The sequence below is a fragment of the Pyrgilauda ruficollis genome, unplaced genomic scaffold, assembly GCF_017590135.1.
Source record: "Pyrgilauda ruficollis isolate IOZ18807 unplaced genomic scaffold, ASM1759013v1 scaffold65, whole genome shotgun sequence".
In the NCBI taxonomy this organism is placed as follows: domain Eukaryota; kingdom Metazoa; phylum Chordata; class Aves; order Passeriformes; family Passeridae; genus Pyrgilauda; species Pyrgilauda ruficollis.
The window spans coordinates 1807997-1832378 of record NW_024528266.1 but is presented as its reverse complement, the minus strand read 5'-3'; the positions used below and the strand labels follow the sequence as shown (position 1 = coordinate 1832378).

At 39.6% G+C, this 24382-nt stretch overlaps 1 protein-coding gene across 8 annotated transcripts in view; it reads right to left on the bottom strand.

Moving 5' to 3' along the window:
* Positions 1-24382, bottom strand: part of PDLIM5 (PDZ and LIM domain 5) — a 125296-nt gene that overhangs the window by 47333 nt on the left and 53581 nt on the right. For 3 of the 8 annotated variants that reach the window (XM_041484283.1, XM_041484290.1, XM_041484284.1), the window contains exons 4-8: positions 8560-8602; positions 6918-7312; positions 2285-2302; positions 1815-1987; positions 409-445 (exon numbers count right to left, since the gene is read on the bottom strand). In XM_041484283.1, the coding sequence (XP_041340217.1) occupies positions 409-445; positions 1815-1987; positions 2285-2302; positions 6918-7312; positions 8560-8602 (666 nt within the window). Of the gene's footprint in view, positions 1-408; positions 446-1814; positions 1988-2284; positions 2303-4296; positions 4314-6917; positions 7313-8559; positions 8603-24382 lie in introns of all 8 variants that reach the window. The other 5 variants (XM_041484288.1, XM_041484291.1, XM_041484289.1 and 2 more) reach the window with 4 other exon arrangements.

The window sequence follows — 24382 nt, the reverse complement described above, 5'->3', positions numbered from 1 at the left end:
CTTATCCGGAAGGAAGGAGACAGCTGATCCTCACTTGCAGCCAGAACAGCAATACCTCCCACCTATGTCTTGCAATCAGATCCACACTCACAAATCAAAAATGCTTGATGAGACTTGCAAAAGGAAAACACAAGCTGACTTCGTACAGGCAAACAAACTGGTTCAAGTTTACAGAAAATCTCTACACAAACTCCTGCACAAACATTACTACTGGACTGCACCAACAACTTTTAAAAGCATTTGTCTATGGAGAAAAATATCTGGATTTTGACATGCTGAAGTAAAAGGCAAAAAGGGAAGGAACATTTAAAAAACACCCAGATGTCACACAAGTGCACCAAACACTACAAGTTAAGACTTAAAACATGCAATGTATTAAAGTAATCAAAATGTAAAACATCAACTCACTTAGTCTTCTTCCCAGCTTCATTTTCTGGTTCTTTCACTGAAGGAAAACAGAAAATTTTTATTTTCTAGGGCACTAAAGACACTGTACCACAACACTGACATTCTCTACTGTGCCACTACATTCACTACAGCAGGAAATTACAACAAGGCTCGTTAGGATTCTTTGATTCTAAATCCACCCCAATAGACATGAGTTATGTCCATGAACTTCAAGAGCCCCTTTGCTAGTAGGACTGCTGAAAAGTGGCTCTGTGGTCTCTGCCCTTCCCCCTGGCCCACTCTCCATGCTGGCAATGAGAAAGGTGATTTGAGAAGGTGAAGATGAATGGAAGGTAGGAGGTATTTCTTTTGGATGAACATCCAGTGCGTTTATATCAGGTGATAATCCAAGCGTCTGTTTGCAGCCAGGCTATTTCCCACCAAGGGTCTAGAGGTCTGCACAAGGGATAAGGCAAAATTCCCAGTCCTGATTTTAAGGCTGGCAAATCTAGTTGCAGTAATTTTCTTACAGCATTTATCAACATGATAACATGTTATTCAGTAAAGATGAATTTATTTGATGTTCAGGTCCTATAGTCTGCCCTTACAAGGTCTCATGAAGGGAACTGAACACAGGACCACAAAACAATCAAGTCCCAAGTCAGAATATTTATCACACACGGACAATAACCCTTATTTTGGGAAATGTTATCACTGGCTTCTAGAAATAGCTGATTTAATCAAATCTCCCCCTGGAGAGGAGGTCCAATTTCCTCAATGCCTTCATTATTGCAGCTCTAGCTGAGAAAAGCTGAAGAATGAGAGCTCGAAGCCCCTGATAGCACTTCTGGTGGCCTTCACACAAAATCACAAATCTCAGCTAGTGATTATGGCTGACAGCATAACATGAAATTGAAGTTTTAGCATAAAATTATATGACTGGTAATGACCTTCACCACATCACCTGTTCCACTCCACCAATATATGTAATCACATCATAGCATAAGCAGAGAGTGGAAACATAACACAGAAATAAACTGAGGAATTATGGATTTATGTTTCTGATTGGTTACATCATTCCAGATCGCATACTTTTGTATGACTTTCTGCATGCCAAAAACCACCTAATTTTTCTGAAGCATTAAATTTGATCAGGAATGTCGCTATTTTAGTGATATGAGGGGGAAAGAGACAACAAATATGTATCGTTCAATATCTCTGGGAGTAGAAATGGAAATTTTAGGATTTATCTAGAACATTTTAATTCAGCTCAATCAGGAATAATGTCCAGCAATGTATATGCCCTGAACTACTTCGTAACAGCAGGGTTACAGTAATATTTCCTTTATCCTCCCTGACCCCCAGCTTTAAAACCCCAGTCTGTGCAGGGGAACTGCCCGTTACTCCACCTGCACTGAGGCACTCACTGTGATCCGTGCCAGTGATTTGGGCGAGGATGCGGAAGGAGCGGGACTGGGTGGTGCCCGTGCGCGGGTGCCAGTCCTCGGTGTCCTCGATCAGCCGCTTCTTGCTGGCGTCGCTGTGGGTGGGCGTGTGGTAGAACTCCGTGTAGGTGTCCACGATGTGCTTCCGCGGGGGGCTGCGCCAGGACAGACAGACACAGCAGTGAGTGCAAGGCTTGACACAGCACCTCGCTCTGGCCGCAAAGGCGCGGGTGCAGCTGTGACTTTGCACAGCATTTAAAGGCAGCTTCCGCGCTGCAATGCAGAAAGGCGGCAACTGAGGCCCAGCTAAACACAGATGCAGTTTTCTGAACCAAGCACACCTTTTATAATTACTCTAACCCCACTGAAATATTTCTCCTTGTTTCACTGATGGAACACTTGAAACAGTAAAAGACAGTATTATCAAGACATCTACGTGTTTAGACTTTTACCGTTTGGGTGGGTTTTTCCTTGGAGGCGACAGAGTAAGACAGCAAGAGAAAGTTTTCCCAGCATCCACAGGAAAAGGAAAAGAAGAAAAGAAGAAAAAGTCAGAAAGCTGAAATGAAACAGAAATGTAGCTAATTATTCTGCTGAATTAGTTTTGCAAGAAAGGGCACTAAAATACAAATAATAGCCATATTCTCCTTCTACCACTAAATCCACTGCACAGAATTCACATACTTTTACTCAACTCATAGTGATTTCCCCATAGGGATAAAAGGGAAATTTGTTTTGATAAAACAGAGTAGTCTACCTGGGTCAGATCAGGTGCCCCTTGACAAATTCTCCCTTTAGCTCCTGAGGGGCACAGCACAGATGTGGGCACATGCAAGGAGCGCCCAGTACATACCAAGTGGTTTGCCCTTGGCAAAGTCTAGATCAGACCCAAGCCTAGATCTAGAACGTGGCCATCTATGAAAGCACAGATGGCCATGTTTGGAGGCATAATGAGGAGGTACCCTCTTTGAAAGAAAAGCAGTGGGATGATTGCTCCACCTGGAAACTTTCCCTAGAGTAACCTACAGACTATTATCAATCCTTGCCCTAGCACCACTGTCAAGAGTACAGTATCTAAAATCTTTGATTCCAGTAAGTGATGTAAAGAATGTGTCAGTTTGGGAAATTTGGGGAAAGGGAACAGAAGACTCAAAGTACATAAATTACTCCTAAATTCTACATTTGTTATTCCAAAGCATTAATCTCTAAGACCCACTAAGTGTACACTTACTTTTACACAATTTACAGGAGGAAAACTGTGGAAAAACTAGCTCCTAGGACACAAAATTTCTAATAAATATTAAAAATCAAAACCCAACAAAACTTTAGAAGTAATTTTTATTTCTGACACTACCTCCTCACTGTACTTTAATGGTTCAAAGTATTTCTGGGGAAGAAAGGTGGAAAATGACTGAGGAATGATATTAACTGTTATTGAGTAAGAATCAGGCCTGTTAAACGGAATGCATTAGTAAAAACTTAAGCTTAAAAACATATTTAATACTTGAAAGAATGTGAAAGGTACGGTACAAAATGATACCAAAAGATTTAATTTCTTGACACACAATATTAGTGAAGAGCATGTATCACATACCAAAGTTGATAACAGAGAAAGAGATATAGAAAGGCAGTGGCAATTTCAGGATGGAGAACAGAGAAAAATTGAGTAAAGCAATTTAAACAGTTAATAGCAAAAATGAAATGTAATGTGAAAGTTAAAGCAGTAATTAAAGGTGTGGAAATACATGAAACTGTAATGATTTATGTGCAGTTTACTGCATTCTAGCGAGTACCCCAGTGAAATAAGCAGTCTTTCACATTTGTTATATACCAAAGTGGTATAAAGAAAAAAGTCCCGCTGACTTCTCTTGTCCTACTGGTCTCCTTTATAAGGCTTAGGAGTCTACTAGTAATGACTCACTGAGGCAACAAGGTGGTGCCAGAGACAAAGGAAAACTCAGTGAGACAGGCTCTCTCTTAACTCAGCCTTGAGGCAAGGGGAGAGGAGAGAAGCCAATAAAGCCTCAATCATTTATCATCCTAATATGCACAAATCAGAGTATATGGACGTTAGTTTTCCTTTCCTGTATGAATTCAGAATCCAGCCCTTCATTCCACAGTTCTCAAAGCAATTTTATCTTTATACTGTATTTCACCATTCACTAGTCGTATTACCAACACCAATGAACCACAGTTGCACCAAGAATTTATCAGTACACACAAACACCACATTAATGTTTTGTAGAATAAAAATGAGCTGCAAAATGTAGCACAGTGAAAAGCAAAGTCACATCATGTCCAATGCAGATAAAATAATGTATTACACTAAGAAAAGCTGAAGCTGTTTTGCAAAATTTAAATATGTAGCTCGGTAAGAGCTGAAATTTTGCAAAACCAGAATACATGCTGGTTATTCCAATAGGAAAAATAACCATAATTCAAGTCCAGTGCTGTTGATACTAACTTTGTCGCTGCTGCTATCTGCAAGGGAAAAAAAAAAGTATTTGAGGTGTTAATTAATTCTTTGCTTCTTAAAATAGTACAGGAGTTTCGAAATCCAAGCTCTGGTAAAGCCCTATATCATGTAAGTCAAACTTACAAACATCAAGAGAACCTGTAAGAGAAAATTTTAGCCCAGCTGAACTTTAACTGGAGTGGAGTCTGTGGACATCTTACCTGTTTTAAGCAGCAGGCACATCTTCATGCAAGAGCAGGCAAAAAGGTCTTGATAAAAGTGCAACTGCACATAAACTAGTGAAGGCAAATTGCTTGCTTTCTAAGGCAGAACTAAACAAGGGAAATTAAACTTCCTTTCCCATCCTGAAGTCAAATAGTTTATATCCTGAATGTTTTTCGAGGGAAGCCAAGAGGAAGGGAGGAAATTGTGAGTATAACAAGGTGCATGTCTAAAGAACTGCACATGCTAAGCAGTGCCATCTATGAACAATGTACAAGTTGGTGAGAAAAGGAATCACACATGCCACAGAAACCAAAATGGAATTAATTTCAGACTGACCAATTATTCCAAACTTCAATGTTTGTGATATTTTATAGATGTCATTGATACCATTTTCAATTGGGAGATATTCAAGCATCATTGTAGAAACTTAACTTTTCTAGGTAAAATTAAGTAGTGTAGCAGCAGACCGATATAACCACCTTAGTGGGTCTGCCCACTTGTTTTTGTTTTGTGCCTTAGGACTGCAGGACACTTAAGCAGCCCAAACACAATATTGTAAGAAGGACTGCAAAATAATGTAGGTTTTTACAACTCCGAAATGTTTTCAAACTTTTCTAAACTAGATCTGCAAGGCTGACAGTGAGACAGGGATTTCCTCACCTCTCAGCTGTGATTATTCATCCTCTTTGATGGTATTATTCATCCTCTAAGTAAGGTAGGGTGCATAGCAGCACTCACCCAGTCATCCCATCTTGATTGTAAAGTGCTTACTCTGTGCCTGCAGCGCTTCCTTACAGGAGACTTAATTTTGTTGCTATTGTTCCTCTTTTTCAGTACTAATTGCTGCTTTTGAATACTCCTTATACAGTTATTTGCTAAAACAGTATTCCTGGAAAGATAAGAGAGGGCTTGCCAAGCATATTCAACAACTGCACCAGCAGTGAGCAAGTCCTTGGGATCTCTCAATTTCAACCCACGTTTTGCTGAGTGGATTCCTGCCATCATCTGTTTAAGAAAGGGCTTGTAGTTACCATGGCTACGGTGCAATATAAAATGCATACGGGCTGCATTATGAGTCCACACATGGAAAATATTCATACTACGACATAGAGGGAATAAGTACCTAAAGAAGTTGGTTTTTTTACCCCATAAGAAACTCAACTGAAACTGCAATTTAGTCAGTGTTTTAGTTGGCATGGATGTTTACCTTTCTGTAGGGTTCTTCATATACTTTTTATACTGAGTGAGTATCAGAGAAGAGTGTTACAAGGCCTATTCTTCCAGTCCCTTTCTTTTGTGGGATGAGAAGTAGTAACCACAGCTTTTAGCTTTTAAGCCCAGGATTCACGTTTTTAAAGCTGAAGAGAAACCTACAGTTCCCCCTCCTTCCCTTTTTATTACTTAATTCAACTGCTGGCCACAGAGGCCAACTGGCATGGGACTGCTCATGCCCAGCCTCCTCCTCTCCCCCACGTACAGCAGGCACTGGGAACCAGTCCCTGAGGTGCTACAGCTCCCATACTCTGCCCAGGAATTTCTGGGAAAGCCCAAGGCATCCCCAGGCAAAATCTTGCTGCAGGTCTGAGTTCCCAGGACTGCTGCTGGGTTCAATTTAGTTTCCTAATCTATTGTTTACCAGTCTAGATGCTACACTAGATAAAGCCTTCTATGTCTCCTACAGTCCCTTAAATGTCCAGTCTCTGATGCCCCCTTCAACATAAACATAAACATAAATGTAGTAATTTCCTTATTTGAATAAGGAAATTACTACATTTTAAATCTGCATTACTTGTTTGGGGTGAAGGTTAAATTTAAAGTTGAGGTATTTATATTACAGCAAAAATAAACCCACTTAACCCCGTCAGCTTCCTAGAAAACATGTTAAAGCTTCTCCTCTGTAGTGCAGAGAATTAGTGAGACATCTGTCCCCTTGCCTCCCTTCTGGGACCTTTTTTCATTGGTTCTGCCAGGGTCATGGTTGTTCTTCCAGAGTGTATCATTCCTGGCCATCACAGCACCCACTGACCCTTCTTGACAGACTGCTCTGCATTTTTGAGTGCCTGCTGCTTTCAGTCACTGTATTGGGTGTCAAAATACACAGTGAGATTGGACATGGAAATTAACACCAGGCTTGTTGTAAGGTCCAGAATGTGGTGATAGAACACATCATGTAAAGCATTCCATGGTCCTTGTTCAATTTAGCCGTAACACTCCGTAAACTGACATGTCACTTGTGAGAAAAACCACCACCAAAAGTCTAGCTGGGGCCCTTTGAAGCATCATTTTCAAAATAATTTCTGAGGAGTAAACAACTCCTCCAAGCTGTGTTTTCCTTGGCCCTCAAACAAGCCCGGCTTTTTTCCTGTGAGGAAAGACCCTCACAGCAAAAACAAAATCCCACCTACCCATTTTGCTGTTTACTCTCCCCCTGGTTCTCTCTGCCTCCTCGTCGCGGCCCCTCGGCTGCGTCCTGGGCGCCGTCGGCGGCCGAGGCGCTCGGGGCGGCACCGTGCTGCCGTGGGACAGGAACTGCAGGTTTAGGAGCGCCCGGCACAGGCGGCCACGGCTCAGCGTTAGGCTTGGCGTTAGCATGCACTCCGGGCACAGCACACGGGGATGCGGCCGACGCCTGCGCCGGCGTGAAGGCGGAGGACGGTGATGGGATGGAGGTGACCTTGGAGGAGGTTACAGCTCCAAACGGCCTCGGTGTCTTATTGAAAGCCACGCTGGCTGTGGCAGTGACTTTGGGTGCAACAGCAGAGGCAATGGGCACAGGCTTAACTACTTCGGTAGGCTCTGCCTATGTGGGATGAAAAACAAAACAGAAACACACAAAACCACGCCAAACGCATGCACATTCCTCAGCAGGGATTTTAGTTGTTCTCGGGGCAGATGGCCCACCTGGCGTGAAGCACAGAAGCAAGCTGTACCAAGAGTGCAGCCATGGAATGGATGGGAAAACAACCTGAGCCGTGCATCTTAGGAGAGGGAATGATCCCAACATGCACAATCAATACGAAATTCCACAACGCTAGCTCCTTTTGGCATATCCAAAACAGACACTCCACAAATCAAACTCACAAGAAACTGAAAAACCACTCTGTTGCAAAACTCAGCGGGTAAGTCATGTGGAAAAAACTAGAGCTTTGTAGAAAAATCCACATTCCATGTCTCAAACCCAATTTGAGATATGCACGTTCCCCATACACAAATGGAATGTGCAAGTGTTCACACACTGATCTGTTTCTAAGGCCTTTAGGAGCAGAACGAGAGCACATTGATACTCCCCAAAGTCTCCACATACCCATGTCAGATAATGCACCCAAGAAATCTGATTTTCTTGTTTGCTTGGGGTTTTGTTCTGGGAACCACATTTTACCATTGTTGTCCCCAAACTGTGGCCTTTAAAGGTCATGGTCAGCAGAACAGTAATATACTGCACATTAATTATGTCCACTGGAGAGGCTTTTCACATACAGGCTATTTATAAGTATTTTCAAGTTTGCAAACAGCATTTTTCTCAGAAAGACGATTTTGAAACTGTTGCACAGAATAAAAAATTAGAAGAACTCAAGAACAAGTAATTCTCCAGAGCTTTAAGGAAAGTGAGGGGACTTGTTCTCTGAAATTGCAGTATGTGGATAGGCTTCTCTCAAATACCAGGAAAGATTTCAGTGTCCATTAAAAAAAACCCCACAAAAAATTTTAAAAATCACTGCCAAAAAAATTCTACCTGCTTGTTTCTCTCTTAGGTACAGAGGGAAAACACCAGCAATATCTTTAAAAAAAGGTTCCAAGAGCTGGAGAATAACATTTATTCACCTTTTTTTTTTCTTTTTGATAATCATTTCCAGGTCTCTCTATTCATTTTTAGGAGGGGAAAAAAAGTATTCAAAGATCGAAATGCTGCAATACTCTCAACATAACATATGGAAAACAAGTACATTTTACTGAAAGTCTGAACACCAGTGCTTTCACAAAAGGGTTTGACAGATGGGTAACAGTTAGTGCCACATGCTAATTTCTTGGTTCTGATGATGAACATACCTTTGTCACATGAAAATGATCAGGTTTTTGTATAGAAGACACTCTGGAAAAGAAAAACAAACATAATTGTAAAAAATGAATTCTTTAATATTTAAGCATTTCACTGTTCTACTCACCACATACACCCGTAAAAATTTAATTTTGTTTCCTCTATAGGAAACAAGAAGTACTAAAGTTAAATCTACAACACTGTTGTTAATACAACAGAAAGGCAAAACTGAAATGAATTAATTTGTCCAGATACAATATTAGGGAATCTAGCATTAACTACTATTAGGTTTATAAATTCATAATTCTGTATCATCACTTCAGAGACTTCAATTCCAATCTGCTGTTTTTCATTCTTTCACAAGAAACTGTCACATAATTCCATAGCTCTCATCAATTTATCAATCTATCACTATTTATATTTTAAATAGTGCATAGCCCATATACAGTCCTAAAACAGAACACTTCCTTTTAGAAAAACACAACTCCTCCCCAAAGAACTTGGCAAGTTAAATAATACAGAAACTTGTTACACAGTCTTTGGTGTTCAAAAATAAGGGTAATGTCACCGCAATTCTACAGTAGGTGGCAAAAAAAATTCTCACAAACAATGGGCACATTCAGACTACTGTGGGGTGGTGGGGAGGAAAGGAAGCATGGCAATGAAAAAGATTAAATAGATAAAAAATTGACAGATTTTGTTATATCTAAATAGAAATGGCAACGTGTTACAGTAAAAAGCATCTCATTCAGTCGGGTTTTTTCCAGATTTGTATACACTTATATGCAAAAATACACACATGTACACTAAAATAAAAAAATATTAAACACACAGCAAAAAATGTGATCTATTAACATTTTGTTTGCAAACACTGCTGCTAGTACACTTGAGTGTTTTCAGGCTGTTCTCATAGAAAATTGGATTTTTGACACATCTTCTGAATAAGGTTTTGGAAAACTGCAGCTGGGTTCTCATTTCCAAAAGACAATTTGCTAGGGAGGAAAAAAGGTTCATTTAACTGGAAATCAGCTAACAGAGGCTAAATTTTAAAACCACTTCTACTGTATAAGCCAGCTTTTCAGTTTTTCCCAGAAAAACATGGATAGCTACAATTGAATTAGGCACACTTGTTCCCTTTAACTACTCTTTTTTCATTTTCCATTCTGTCCTATTTTTTTTTTCCCCCTTAACTATTTTGCTCACAGTTTTTATTCCTTCCCTCAAAGTCATTTCAGGGCTCATCATATCCCAGCAACAGGAATCCTGATGCAGGTTCAGTATCTACCTTGCAAAAAAGGGAAATATATATAATCCAGATGCCATGCTGACAGGAGGGAGGAAAAAAATAAAAAGAAGGAAAAAATAAAGGAAAAATTGCATAGCATGAGATGATGATGTCCTGCACTTGGTCTTCCCCACTTGTGCATGGCTGCTGACACAAATTATGTCCACATCAACAGCAATTCTCAACAGAGAGGGGGTTTTGTTTGCTCTGGGGAACAGGTCCCTTCTCCCCTTTCCCACAGAGTGTACAGCCTATGAAAGCCTGACCTCTGGCCCTCCACAGCGCTGGGGTGCATCATTAATCACTCCTAATTGCAGAGTTGTCAATTTGCAGCAACAAAAGCAACAAGAAGGGAGAAAATAATGCCAATATAGATGGAAACATTTCTTTCTTTTTTTAAGACCATCTCTACATTAGGTACACTTGTTCATTTTTAATACAGTAACTTGAAATGTTTTATGTATCTATTAAGCTGGACCAACAGGAAGAATTAGGAAGACATTAACTACTCAAGCCAACTACCACAATTCACACTTGAGAAAAAAATCTTCTCTTCATTAATGCTGGACTTTTGTTTAAATCACATAAAAGGAACATATTTATTTGTCTTTGTTTTTTTTACAAAATAATAAAATTTGAGTTTTTAGTGGATGACACTGCCTCTATACTCATCAACACATCACTGAGCAAAAATTATTTCACGCCACTATTACTAGATGACCGGAAGACATACTTTTCAAAATTCATCTTCAAAAATATCCTACAAAAAGAAAAAAAAAAAAGGTGGTGGAAAAAAAAAAACAACTTGATAACCAAAATGTTCACGATGTTCCTTTCAAACAGACACACAACATAATATTTTCCCCACAAACATACTTGAACCAAGGACATAAATTTGTGTGCCCCAGACATACTCAAAACAGTTTTAACTTGGCCTTGTTGACTGCAGACCATAATCAGACTAAAAAAAAAAAATCTGTGATTTATCCCATATTGTAAGAGGAAAATGCTCACCCAGCAAACTGAGCACCAAGATCATAATGTGAAAAATGCACGGTGGTTAGAGAAGACAGTACAAAAGGAAATGCACGCTTTAAGTTGAAAAGCAAAACACATCCAACACACACATTTAGGAATTCTTCCTTCAGGGCTATTTCCCACAATATTTTCATAGATACCACTGAACTGCAGAGCCAAAAAGTAATTAAACTGCAGAATCATGCATATTCCTTAGCTGTTAGCACTTCACTTGCCACCTAGCAATTAAACATATTAGGATTTCATGCAGGTTTGGTCCCATTGAATGTATGAATAACTGATGATAAAGGTTTTGAGAATGAGATGACACACTTGCCCTGTTACTACTTACTAGAAAAAGCAGGATGGCTTGAAGCATGGTATTTTCTGAATGATTTAAAGATTTAAAACTAGCAGTTCAGCATATTAGTTTATGCAATACTTTCAATAACATACAAACAAAGCAAAGACATAGGAGCTCAGTATTTAGGCTTATTATAAACAACTCACACAAAAGATCTTGGCAAGTGATTACTGTATCAAACTTCATAAGAATTATTATAAACAACAAAAACAGCAGCTGCAGTCATTGCTTACTAACAAACTACTACTCAAAATAAAAGTGCACAATTTTTTTGCACAGCTTCTACATCAGCAATTTCTTTTTTATTGGAGGAAAAAAAAATCAGCTATATTTAGCTTGTGTAAACAGCTCATTTTGACCAAACATGATCAAATTTGCTGTCTAAACATACCACAAGACAATCCTCTCTGATGAATACTTTCATGACATTTAATGTAATTCAAAACATTCCAACTTCCAGAGCAGCCTTATTAGGAAAATGAATTAGTCCACTCTTGACTGTAAGCAGTAGGCCCAGCAAAAACTATTCATTCTTTAAATTCCCCTATTATGCATTCACTTTTCAAGTATTTCACCCAGTTAAAAAAATAAAAAAACACCAACAAAAATACCACAACCATTTCGGCAGAATCCTTCTACAGTTATCAGTAAGTGAAAAAATGTATTATTAAAGCTAAAACTACAGTTCTTCATGCTTCTGCAGTGAGTACAATTTGATACACCGCCTCAAAGGACTGATCATCAGTGGCAACACTGTTACCTCAATAATCAACATTATGGAAGCAAACCCTCAGCCACTAAATCTCTAAATCTTCATTGAACCTAGAATCCAAAGAACATGTCAGAGCTGTCTCTTCTGAACTCCTTTTAAAGCCCCATCATGCCCCATCCATTTAAACCCCTTAGTCAAGGGACTGTAATGTACCCATAACTTAAAAGGAGATGAAAAACTCAGTGGGGAAGTCACAAGAAGGTAACTGTGCTTATAAGAGCCCTTCTATAAGCAAGGGGAACGCACAACTCTGGCATTAACACAGCTGCTGTGTTTGCTGTTTTCATATTTCTGTAACCAGAAGGACTGTTCAAACTCTTGTGAGAAATACAACAAGAAGGTGCAACACCTTCAGTGAGTAATAGAATCATCCAGGTTGAAAAAGGTCTTTAAGATGGAACCAAACCATAAAACTAACGCTGCCAAGTCCACCGAATGAAGTCAGCGATGGAAAACTTCCTCTGAACTTTATCTGTTGTTCTGAACTGAACCTTTCTAACAGAAGGATGGAAAAGAGGAAGGATTCCCTTCCTGTCTCGCATCCTGCCCTTCCAATTTTCAAAACTAACTCCTTCTTCCTAGCTGGTGAACCATCACGAGACAAGTTTTGGCAGCAGATGCTACATCCCTGCAAAGCCACTGGTCAGATCTTCCTTCTGAAAACCTGAATTTTTCATGATCTTGCCATCATAGTCTGCAGTTCTGTTGGTTAGCTTCATTTTACTTCAACTGACAGGGGAGAAAGCTAAATAAACTTGCTTTCTGTAAATTAGCCAGCTCATGGAACAAAGATGACAAGGAGAAAGCATTTAACATATATAATAAGCCATGACTTTCACTAGGGGTTATCTGAATAAAAACAAAGACATAATTTAAAGCACAGAAAAAGGAACAATCCAAATATATTTCTTTTCTTCCTTAAACACAAGCCCTTCTCCATCACAGACATAATTCATTTCTTACCAATTTTGCTCTGGCTCACAACAATAGAAAAACAGGAAAATTGTTAAACTTGCTTCTTGTTTCAACTTACACACCTTCAGAAATGGTTTCCTTGCATACATTAATACAAAAACATACAACTGTGTTTCCCACAGTTTTATGGAAGCACACACTGCCCCGGGCAACATCACTTCTTACATCAGCACTTCAGTAATCTTGCCAGGGCAAGCATCTGTGGCCTTGAGATGGCAAACCTGTTCACAGCCCAACACATGGAAAAGCAGAGGCAGTGAAATCATCATTAAGTAGAACTCAATGAAAATTGGAATCTGTTGCAGCCACTGCTAAAAAAAAAAAAAAAAAAAAGATTTTTTTTTTTTTCCTTAAGAAAGAGCAATGTTTTCAAATCTGTACTCTGATCATTGTGGTTGCTAAGAGATGGCTGTCAACATTTTATTTCATCAGTCGCTCCCTTTGTTGTAGTTTATTATGCTAGATTACATTTAGTTGAACGTACCAAATTATGACAAATATTGTTAATTACAATCAAACAACGGCAATGTCAGTGCTGCAGCCAGAGGGAGGTTGGGCACTAGAACAGAGCTAGTTTGAGAGTCACTCTCAACAGATGCTACACTTTCAGTAAGTTTACAAGGGGTAAATGAATAGAATGTATGTGTCAGCCTTTTACATTTGGTTTACACTGTAGAATAACTTCACATCCTCATAGTGTGCCTCTCCCAGCACACCAGGGTACAACGAAGCACTAGGTCAGGTAAAAGAAAACTTATGTTCTTGCTTTTCTGGCTGCTTGATAGTTGGCCAAATCAAATTTAGGTCTCTCCTCTTAACTTTAAATAAGGTTTGTCATTTCATCATTATGTGTTAAAATAAACAGTGCTGATATTTTAGGAAAGAAAAAAGCTGCCCTCTGCTTTGGTATTCCTACCCACAAAGGTTTAGTTGTTTTTAAGACCTCCCAAAGACAACTACTCCTCATAGTCTCATTCCTGTGGTCTGTGGCAACCCTACCAATACATTTGTAAAGAGAATTTAAGTGCAAGCAGAAAATATTTTATTCTATTACAGCAAAGCCAAAAACCAAACTAAAAGCTAAAGAAAAAATACCACAGAATTTATCTCACTTACCTTCTGTCAGAGGCTTTTAAAAACATGGTTTTTGCTTCCAGGAAGGCAGAGAGTTTAGCTGTAGTTCCCATGTTATGGTTAGCCCTGATTAGGAGGGCACATCTGTACACAGCTGTCCATGACTCCCCTGATTAAAGCCTGTACAGGTAAAGCATCCCCAGTACCAAGTATGGCCGACGCCCTACAATCCTGCATGGTAGATTGCTGCCAGTTGTGCTGGAAAAGTCATAAAGCAGCCTAGATACAAGTGGTAGCTCAGCATGTCTAAATAATCAAAATATTTTTTATCAGTTATGCCTTGCTATAACTATATTTTTCTTTTCTTTAAGCCTTCCTAAAGCTGTCTTGCTAAGTAATAGTATTGACATAACAGCTAAGTGCAAGTGACAAGATAAAACAATTATATCTGGTTTTCTAATAAACTATAATTTACACATTTGATTTTCTTTATCAGTGCTTATTAGATAGCAATTCTGACATAGCAAGCTACCTTTTAAAAACAGACATGCTAAAGAAAAGCATAGGTCTAAATAACTCACAGATCTAGTCAGTCCTCCAAAACCCTTAAAAAAAAGGGCTCAGTTTCACACTGACTTCAGTCTGTCATCAAATCTAAGTAATAATTAAAAAATTCAAAACTAAGCACTGAATTATTTTTTCCAGTGCTTTCCACAATATGATGACTAATGTTTAAATTACCTCCTTTGTTTAAAACATAGCCCAAATAAACTCACAAGTGTAGTCATATCTATTTTAACTGGAAATTCACCACAAACAGCTCCCCAATGCCCAACATGTCCTTATTTGGTTTTTATTTTTTTCCCTTAAGCGTGTGTGTGGGAATGAGCATTTTTTTTTCAAATGAAGAATCTGGCAATTTAGAGAGCCGTTAGTTTATATTTTACCTCTTCTGGGAACTAAGCACACCTCTCCTCTACAAAACAGCGCATCCATTACTCCCAGGAAGTCTGAGAAGGACACTGGAAGTGCAATTAACTAAATGGGATGAAACATTTTTCTGAGGTGTCAGGCAGCAACAGCAAAGAGCCCTGTCCTTTACTAGGTGAGCAGCATGGGAGGTGGCGTCACGCACCCAGACTCCAAAAGCATCAGCCCAAAATCTGGAAAAACCCTAGCTGCCCTACCACCTCCTGCTTCTTCCTGATTTCAGGTGATACAAGGAACAATATGAGCAACCTAATAATTCAGCTTCTGAATTTCCATCTGTGGTGTTTCAAGCTGTGCATCATCCTAACTACAATATGCAGACTTGTGGAGAGCCTACCACAACTGCATGGCTGTTGGGAAACCACTGAGCCTGGGACTGCTCCAGAAAAGCCAGGGACATGGCACCAATAAATAAACATGATGATAATCTATTTAAAAGGATAAATTTGTGTTCATTTTAATAGGACACACTATGGGTTCAGTTATTTCCCATCAAGGTCAGGAATATCATTAAGCTTTTGTCTGACTTCTCAGTGGGACCCACCAGCAAACCAGTCAATTTTCTTTCCCTCTCAGACACCTCTCTTCCCTCCCATGTCACCCCGGCAGCAAGGGATGAACACTTGTCCTCAAGGTGCACGAGCACAGGACCCAACTGGCAAAGTGCCACAAAGGCTGTCAGGGGCCTTTCCACCACAAGGACTCTGCAGCCAGCTAGACAGATAAATCTGGTCTTAAACAGAAATTCAATTCAGCTGAGCCCAGTTTGTCACAGAAAATAAATAAACAAGTCCCTAGGTGAGCAATGCTAAGATACATCCGAACCCAAACAGAGGACCCCCAACCAATCCCATTCAATCCTAAATGCAGACACAGCATTGGGCAGCAAGCTGGGTGGTGCAGAGACCCCAACCAATCAGTTGTCCAAGTGCAGGAATTCTGAACCCCCCAAATTCAAAAATTTTTAATATTTTTGAATTTTGAAAGGAAGCACTGAACAATAAACAGAGCTGTTTGTCACAAGATCCTCAGAGAGTTCTGTCATTCCTGTCTCCAGCCAACGACCCAACGTAATACCAGCACACACCTGAACCAGTCCTCATTGCAGCAGATGTTTGGGGGGCTCCTACAGGCCACCCCCAAAGAGAAAACCACCACAGGTAGCACTGGCTGTGGACAGCAGAGCTGAAGCACTATAAACCACATGCCAGAATTATTATTGTATCAATTTAATGAGCACACAGTTGCCAGAAGCTGTTAACTTTTCCACTACAGACCCTTGCTTTTCTTGCACTTGATCATTTCCATGTATTGTTTATATGGTTATATATTTAAGGTCATTGGCTTAGCAGCATGTATTACAGAGCTAACATGATGAGAAAAGCTATTTATGTCTCAACATAACTGTCTGCTATAGTTCTAGATCTCTAACAACTTCAGTTTGCCAGTTTTCTTATATTTTCCTTTCAACTGTATATCAAGACCACAAATTAACCTGGCCAACAGGTCTTATCATGCCTTCAAGGGAAAGAGAAGTCAAGGATGAACTGTCACATTATGAGCTGCAGTTAGAAATTATTTTGTTTCCTGCAAAATCTAAGCAAGGAAGACTGGAAAGCAGCAGAGACCTTTAACAGTTCATTCCGGCAGTCAATAAATTGGCCAAGGACCCAATTTTTAAGTGAAGGTGCATAAAGCAAAGCCCTGTTATTCTTCTGCTGTTTGCAACAACCATGCAAGAAGAGAAAAATTAATAAGCCCATCTGACTACAACTGATCTCACTAACTACAAAATTTTCCTTTCCCATCATCTAGTTTTTGAAAAAAAAAAACCTTTCATCCTTCTCAGCTCAAAATAGTTAGGGGGTAACAAGTCACAGCACACTTACAGCATATGAATTAAGTTGCTTTTGTGGGCAACTAATCACTGATGGAAAACATCTGATGGTCACAAAGCCTGTTGAGATCTGTCACAATGCTACAAACATTATTTTCATCTTGCCTCATAGCCGAAGTGAGTAATATTTGACAGGCACAGTATGTGTTTTTATTACCTCATAGGGTTTTGTGCCACAGACATGACTTTTTACTTACAATATCCTGGAATTTATCAAAGGCAGTAATTATTAAAAAAATTGTGTGGAAAAAAGCCCTTAAAACAGTGCAGCTGTGAAATTCAGCTCTTACTTGGATGCTCCACTCTGCAGCTACCACTGACTTTTACATGAGGTGGTGCAACAGATACACATCCAGTTTAACTCACAGTGGTGTTACTCAAGTTGTATTTAGCAGTTTTTCAGACCTCTAGAAAATACTTCATACCTGCCTGCTTCTCCCAGCATTACCAAACACCTCATCTTTCTTATACTGTTATGCTTTCATGACACTGTTGCTATCTTTCAGGAAGACATTTATTTTCCAAAGAACCAATCATTAATTTATTCTCATTTACTGTTTATTAGAGGAAGGTGGCAAGACCTGATGAGTCAGGACAATAAAATTTTGATTCTCAACAGCTGAGAACTTGCATGGCAGAGGGCAGGTTTTACTTAATCAGTGTCTCATTTTTTCCTGTGGGCTGAAGCTTGGGAACAGTTTATCTAACAACACTTGTCAGGTCACTTACTTCTCTGAGGGTTTTTTTCCCTATTCTTTACATTCCACATAGACAGAGGTGCAAAATTAACTATCTGAGCTTAGGAAAATAACCAGTTACCTGCATAGGTACTAAATACACTATGTGGCCAGCTCAAGCTAACTTGAACTATTTTCAGCATATGAAGGGCATAGCCCATATATAAACCATGTAAGCTTCTTTTAATCCATTTAGAGACAACTGTCCCTTGACAGATCACCACATATCCTTTTATAATTAAAGAATGCCTGCAAGTTAGCATCATAAACCATGCATGTTGGAGAGATGTGTTTTCCAAAGGAAAGCAACAGGTGTGGGGGCATAGTCTGCACTGGGGAAACAAAAGTGTAAATAGAGACAAGTAACATTATTCATGGCACCCAAATAATGAGATGAGTGTTTATGAAGGAAAAAAGGATACAGATTACACAGCTGACTGAGATAAAATGAACCTGGACATCCAGGCAGGCTACCCATACTTTATCAGATTTTGACCCACTAAGAACCCAGAGTAGTAAAAACAGTGATAATCATTTTCCCATTCTTAATGTTGTTCCTGTCGATGTTCAGAAGATTTTAGATAAACACCATCAAGCATGTCCCACAGTCCAGATAACACCAAATACAATCCCCCACACCCCACTTTCTGAAAAAGGGGACAGAAGTGTCTCTCTGAAATATATTCACATGCTATTCAAATTCAAAGGTAAGGAGAGAAATATTTTAAGAAATGCTTAAACTTTCCAAAATGCAAGCCCTTCCATTTATCTGGACTTGACCAGGAGTGCAGGAAGCACCACTGCTGACGCATTACTGCCGAGCAACTGCCAGATCCCAAGGCTACTTCAGGTTCTGGCAAGTAAACCAACAGGACTTTAAAAACTTTTTGATCAGAATACTTTTGGACCTGGGTCAAATTTTTTCAAGCTCACTATCTTTCTGGCAGTCTCACTAAACTGCTGAATTCGATGGACATTTGACTTAACCCTAGCACTAGACCCTCAAAGCAGCAGCAATAAAGCTTTGCCTAATGTTTGCAGAGTCATTGTTTTATTGAGTTTCTGAGATCTTTCTAAAAACACTTATTCTTACATAACTAGTACAGGGAAGAAATAAAAATAAAATATCAGTGTCCCAAAGCACTACAGACAGTACAGTTATGCAACTCTCAGGAAGCTTTTAATCAGGGTCTTGGTAAATTAGTAGCACAGTCAAAACCAGATCTGTGTTGTTGCATTCCTTAGGAAATTACAGCGCACACAAAGCACATCAGACTTCCAATGCAAAGCTCCCCACACCAAAACAGGCTTCCCCTGCATTTCCTAGCTTGAGACCTTGACAGTTTTGCTCTTGGTCTCCTTTGTAGGACATAACTTTCTGCAGCTGAATCAGAGGCTGCTGAAAACTTCCTCTAATAAAAACCCCGAGAGAAAAACAAGACACAAGGCAACATGATGACAACAACAATGACAAGACTGGTTTCCATCACAATGAGAGAAATTCTTCAACTTCATGTTCCAGTCCTCAAACATTCACTGGCACAAAACATGTCCCAGCAACAGGCACAGAATAACATTAGCTGTTACTACAAATTATTTTTATAGCTGCACACTGGGATGAAAGCAGAGGCTAGAGCACTCCTGGCATTCTTGTTTCCATTTTGTATCTGGTTTGCTACCATGTTAGGCTGGACATGAGCCGGCAACACATGCCCACAGCCCAGAGAGCCAAACGTGTCCTGGGCTGCATCCAAAGCAGTGTGGGCAGAAGGGAGAGGAAGGGAATTCTGCCCCTCTGCTCTGGTGAGACCCCACCTGCAGGGCTGCACCAGCTCTGGGGTCCCAGCACAGGAGGGACATGGACTGGGATCAGGTCCAGAGAAGAGTCACCAAGACAATCAGAGTGATGGAGCACCTCCCCTATGAGGAAAGGCTGAAAGAGTTGGGTATTCAACCTGGAGAGAAGGTGGCTCCAGAGTGACTTTACTGCAGCCTTTAAATATCTGAAGGAAGCCTACTAGAAAAATGGTAAGGAACTGTTTACAAAGGTAATGGCCTTAAACTGAAAGAGACTAGTTTTAGACTGGATATGAGGAAAAATTCTTTATTGTGAGGGTGATGAGGCACTGGAACAGGTTGCCCAGAGAAGTTGTGGATGCCCCACCCCTGGAAGTCTTCAAGTCCAGGTTGGATAGGGCTCCAAGTAACCTGGTCTAGGTGAGAGGCATTCATGCCCAGGGAAGGGGGCTTGGAGCCAGATCTTTAAGATCCTTTCCAAGCCCAGATATTATGTGATAAAGTATTTTTGTAGCAGCATTGTGTGTTTTGCAGATCTAGCTACGGCCTGAAGGGAGGCAGCAGCACTGCAGCATATTAGACACACAAGCACCATGCAACTCTATTACAGTGGTGTTTGCTTGCTGTGCAAGAATGGGGTTAGATTATTTTCATACATGTCTATGAGCCTCCTTATATCATGCACTCTCTTAATAAAATATAATCAGGGACTGATTTCAGCAAATGAATGCATTCCAAATCACTCTCTGTATCCCCACCAAAAGCATACGGATATACTCATTAGTAATTTGGGCCAAATACATGTAATCTGGGGCATGAAGGAGTTTTAACAGCTGCATTGCTCTGATGCAGCTGTTCACAATTACTGACATGTGTTGCAAGGCACTTCTGATTACTGTGTGTTTAATCTATATATAAATGCATTATTTTACTACTCAAAAGCTTGGCATTTAGATGGTATCTGAAAGGTTTCAAAACTGATGTCTGCCTGTGATGTCCCAGCTGGCTATTTCAAAGTGTGCCAACAGAATTAAAATGTCACCAAAGATCATGCCACTGAGGTATCTGTCTTATTTTAAGAAGTGAAGATAAACTGTGGCCAACTTCAGATTGTTTCTTTAAGTCTTTTGCTAAATAACTAGAGACACATCTTAAAATAAATAGGCAAGGTCAATGGCATCACAATTTACATGCAAGCTAACAAGCCCCTGAATTTCAGAAAGGTATTGTACAGGTTGCATGGATTAAACAAGAAATGGGTAGAGGGGTTTTACTTGAGAGCATGAATGGCAAATGCCCACCAGTCACATGGAAAAACCTACACACTGTTTCAATGTTAACAAAAAAAGGAGCAGTTACAGGGAGAACATTTTAATTATTTACCTGAAACATAAGAGCTGTGAAAGCATTGGCTCACTGACTGCAGGAAATAATAGTTACAAACAGTTGGAGGCTAATTTGATCACTCAAATTATTTTTATACGGATGCTGCTTTACTAAAAGATATTGTCTTGGCAAGCCATGGGGAGAAGTGCAACTTCACATTCTACTACCTGAAGGCATTTTTTCACTGCAAATAAAGTCATGGATCTCAGCTGCTTCGTACAAGAATCTTTAGGCATACAAAGGCATAAATTTTTAGGCATGCACTTCTTGAGTGATCTCTTTGGACAAAGATGAAAAGCTCAACTATTCAGACATCTCTTAGCAACACATTTACGTTAAGCAGACCAATGACCATACAATTTTTCTTGGCCCAACTGCTGTCTTCAAGAGGAAACACCCACAAACAAGGAGGAAAATAAATCACCGACTTGTGAAAGACTTAAGATTTCTGCAGTCTTCTGCAAAAACAAGGAAACATTTCTACACAGTCCTGAAAAATATTCTGTGTGTTTACACAAAGCTTGGGCTACCATGGTTTGGAAACCAACTAAATAGTGCCAGCCACATAGGTCTCCACAGGTGATATCCCATAATCATCTTCACTCCAGCAGCCACATGTACAAAGCCTGATTTTTGGAGAGCTCTCACCAGGGCTGGTCCTCACCTACCTAAGACTTTCCTACAGGCTCGACCAGTCCAAGAAGCACAGAGTTTGAAATGACTGACTACAAGAGCTCTCTAATCCCACATTGAAAGACTTTCATATCTACCATAAGAGGAATCTGATCACCTGGGTCCTGCCCATTTTTGCCAGTATTCCCTTTTGCCTCCCTGCCTGACAATTAGCAATCCACAGTGATCTAAGGTAGGGAATAGCATCAGACCATTAATGACATGCTCTGTATCTCCTGTTTCCTTTTTTACTTACCTACACATGTAGCAGCTAAGTCTGACAGATCCTCTTTAGGAAGAGCAACTTAAAGCAAACAAACAAAAGCATCCAAACAAGCAAACCCCACTCAGACAGATAGGCAGGAAAACAAATGCTGAAAATGTCAAGAGATAATTTAATGCAGTGACTGATCATGAGACAAGTTTTCCATTGAGTTTAAAAAAATACAAAAGCAAACAGCAGGAACATGGTGCATCATGGGAAGGACTGGATGAATTCTTTGCATTTTTCATTAATAAAATCATTGGGGAGAATTATACAATGAAAAGGGTAGTCAAGAGCAAATATCTAAAGTTTGCAATACTCTAGCTCGCCCTCATACTTCCTTTTGGCCTCACCCACAGTGTGCAGCTATTATTAACAAAGGGTCATTCTCTAATGCTAATGTATGGGAGGCAAAAAAGAAACCCACCTCAGCCAAGAAAAGCATACTGATCAAAATGAAAAGTGTAATTTTAAAATAAAAATTTAAGAGTCCATCCTCAGGAAAACCCGCAAACAATTTACAACCTTTTCCATCTCTCTTTTGCAAAGAAAGAAAATGCAACCAGAAGGAAGAGTTACACAGTGTCCTTTAGTCAGATCTTGATCAACAATGTGCTCTGTCTGCTAATTACTTGTTGATAGCAGAAGCAGTTCAGGTCCAGCCCTGCAAGGTATGTTTCTCCAGGAAGGCTGATAAATGCCTCAAGTTCCATTACCTTTTATAGCAGATTAAGTCTTTCCCATTAAATAAAGAACCTTTTTTCTTCATCAAGAGGAATTCAAAACTTTATAACCATATTTTATCCCAAAATACATTTGTCCTTTCTAGTATAAAAAAGAAACAGACATCTAAGTTATGAATCCATCCTTCCTATCAAGACAAATCTATCAGATTAAACCACTGAACCAGTTCATGATTTCCCTGACCTGCCCCCCACACCACTCACCAGCTTTAAAATTATCAACAATAACACTGAATTGATTATTACTAATTTCAGCACTGGCATGCTACCTCCACTCACCTCTAAGTGTTGCATACCATAGGATTTGTAAGTAACAACTACATGGTGCATTGCAAAAATAGCTAATCTTAGTGGCTAATGTAAGTAAGGATCATTTCTTTCTGACTAAAAGAAATAGTGACTCACAGATTTTATTAATTGACATAAGATAATCTGAAATTTATCTGGATCCTAAATAAAATCCAACCTAACAGCTTTTCACAAAAGTGGCTAGAAACTGCCACTTACATGAGACATCTAACTCTCTTCTCCCTAGTCCCATTTCCTGCCAAAATACCCTCTATATGGTAACTGAGATTTCAAAGTGATTTTTTTTTCTTTGCTGCTGTTGTTTTTTAACAACAGTGTTGTTTATCTGTGTTGTGCTGAAACTTGATTTTGTCCCAAGTTCCATGTAAGCCCCTATTCACAACACTGTGCCACCTGAGTCCAGCAGCCCTGCCACAAGGGAAACTTCAATCTGCCCTTGCTCCAATTTGCTCAAATTGCTCTAGGAGCTTTCTTCTCCAGGACAGCTCCCTTCAGTCAAGTGCAAAAGATACAAAAATCCCATAACCATACAAAAATCCCATAAACATACTCTCCACATAATTAAGTTATTCAACATTGCTCCTTTATAGGCAGCTCCAAGAGATGTAACACAGAAATATTAGTCCAGCATTCACTTAACCATTCAAGTTAATGGAGCAGTCACTTAGGAGTTAAGATTTTGTGAAAAATGACTGACTTGTCCAGTCATCACCTTCCTGCCAAGACCTGGAAAGGAGATAACTGGCAACTCTTTCAGTCAATTGTCTCCAAGATCAGTATTGACAGCAGGCCCACTTAAAAATTTCAGTAAGTGAGAGGCCTTGAATGGAAAATATTACACATTTTTGTACTTGCAAGACCTGTTATACATTATATTTAGCCCAGTACGTGCATTTTAGTGACTTTTAGTGTCACTGAGACTTACAGTCTGCTCATGTGGAGGGGCTTAGTATGTAAAGGAAAAATAATCTGTTAGCAATCAAGCAGCATTAGTTACCTCTGAAGTCACTGTCCTCATTAAAATTTTGGCTTCCTACACTCTGTAATACACTTTAGGAATGCATACTACATTCCATTTTTTGCATAGAAGCTTAGGAGCTAAAAGGGATACTCTACAGTCAATAAGACTGACTGACTAGGTTTGGTCATTTTCCCTCCAAAAGACATTGAGTGTTAAAATCCTTCCCCCCTATAATGAAACTCACATTACTTCTAGGATCCATTCCCTTTTGCCAAGATGGTCTCTCTTACAGAGCAGCAATCAGTCACAGGTTAAACAGAAACAACAGACTAGGTCAAAGAAGCAATGCCCCAAAATAATTGCCACTCAGAAAACCCAACTAACTGTTTGGTGAAGAGTTTATTCCAAACAGAAAGCAACATCAAACATCAGCTTCAAACCAGTCTTAGCTGCTGACATAGATTCTCTAAAGTTTGTGCCTCTCAGAGCATGGCTTATAACCTCTCACAGTGCACATTTATTTTATTTTGGAAGATTTTGTCCTCAACCACACCCACATTAATAGGACATCGAATTTTCATGGGGTTTTG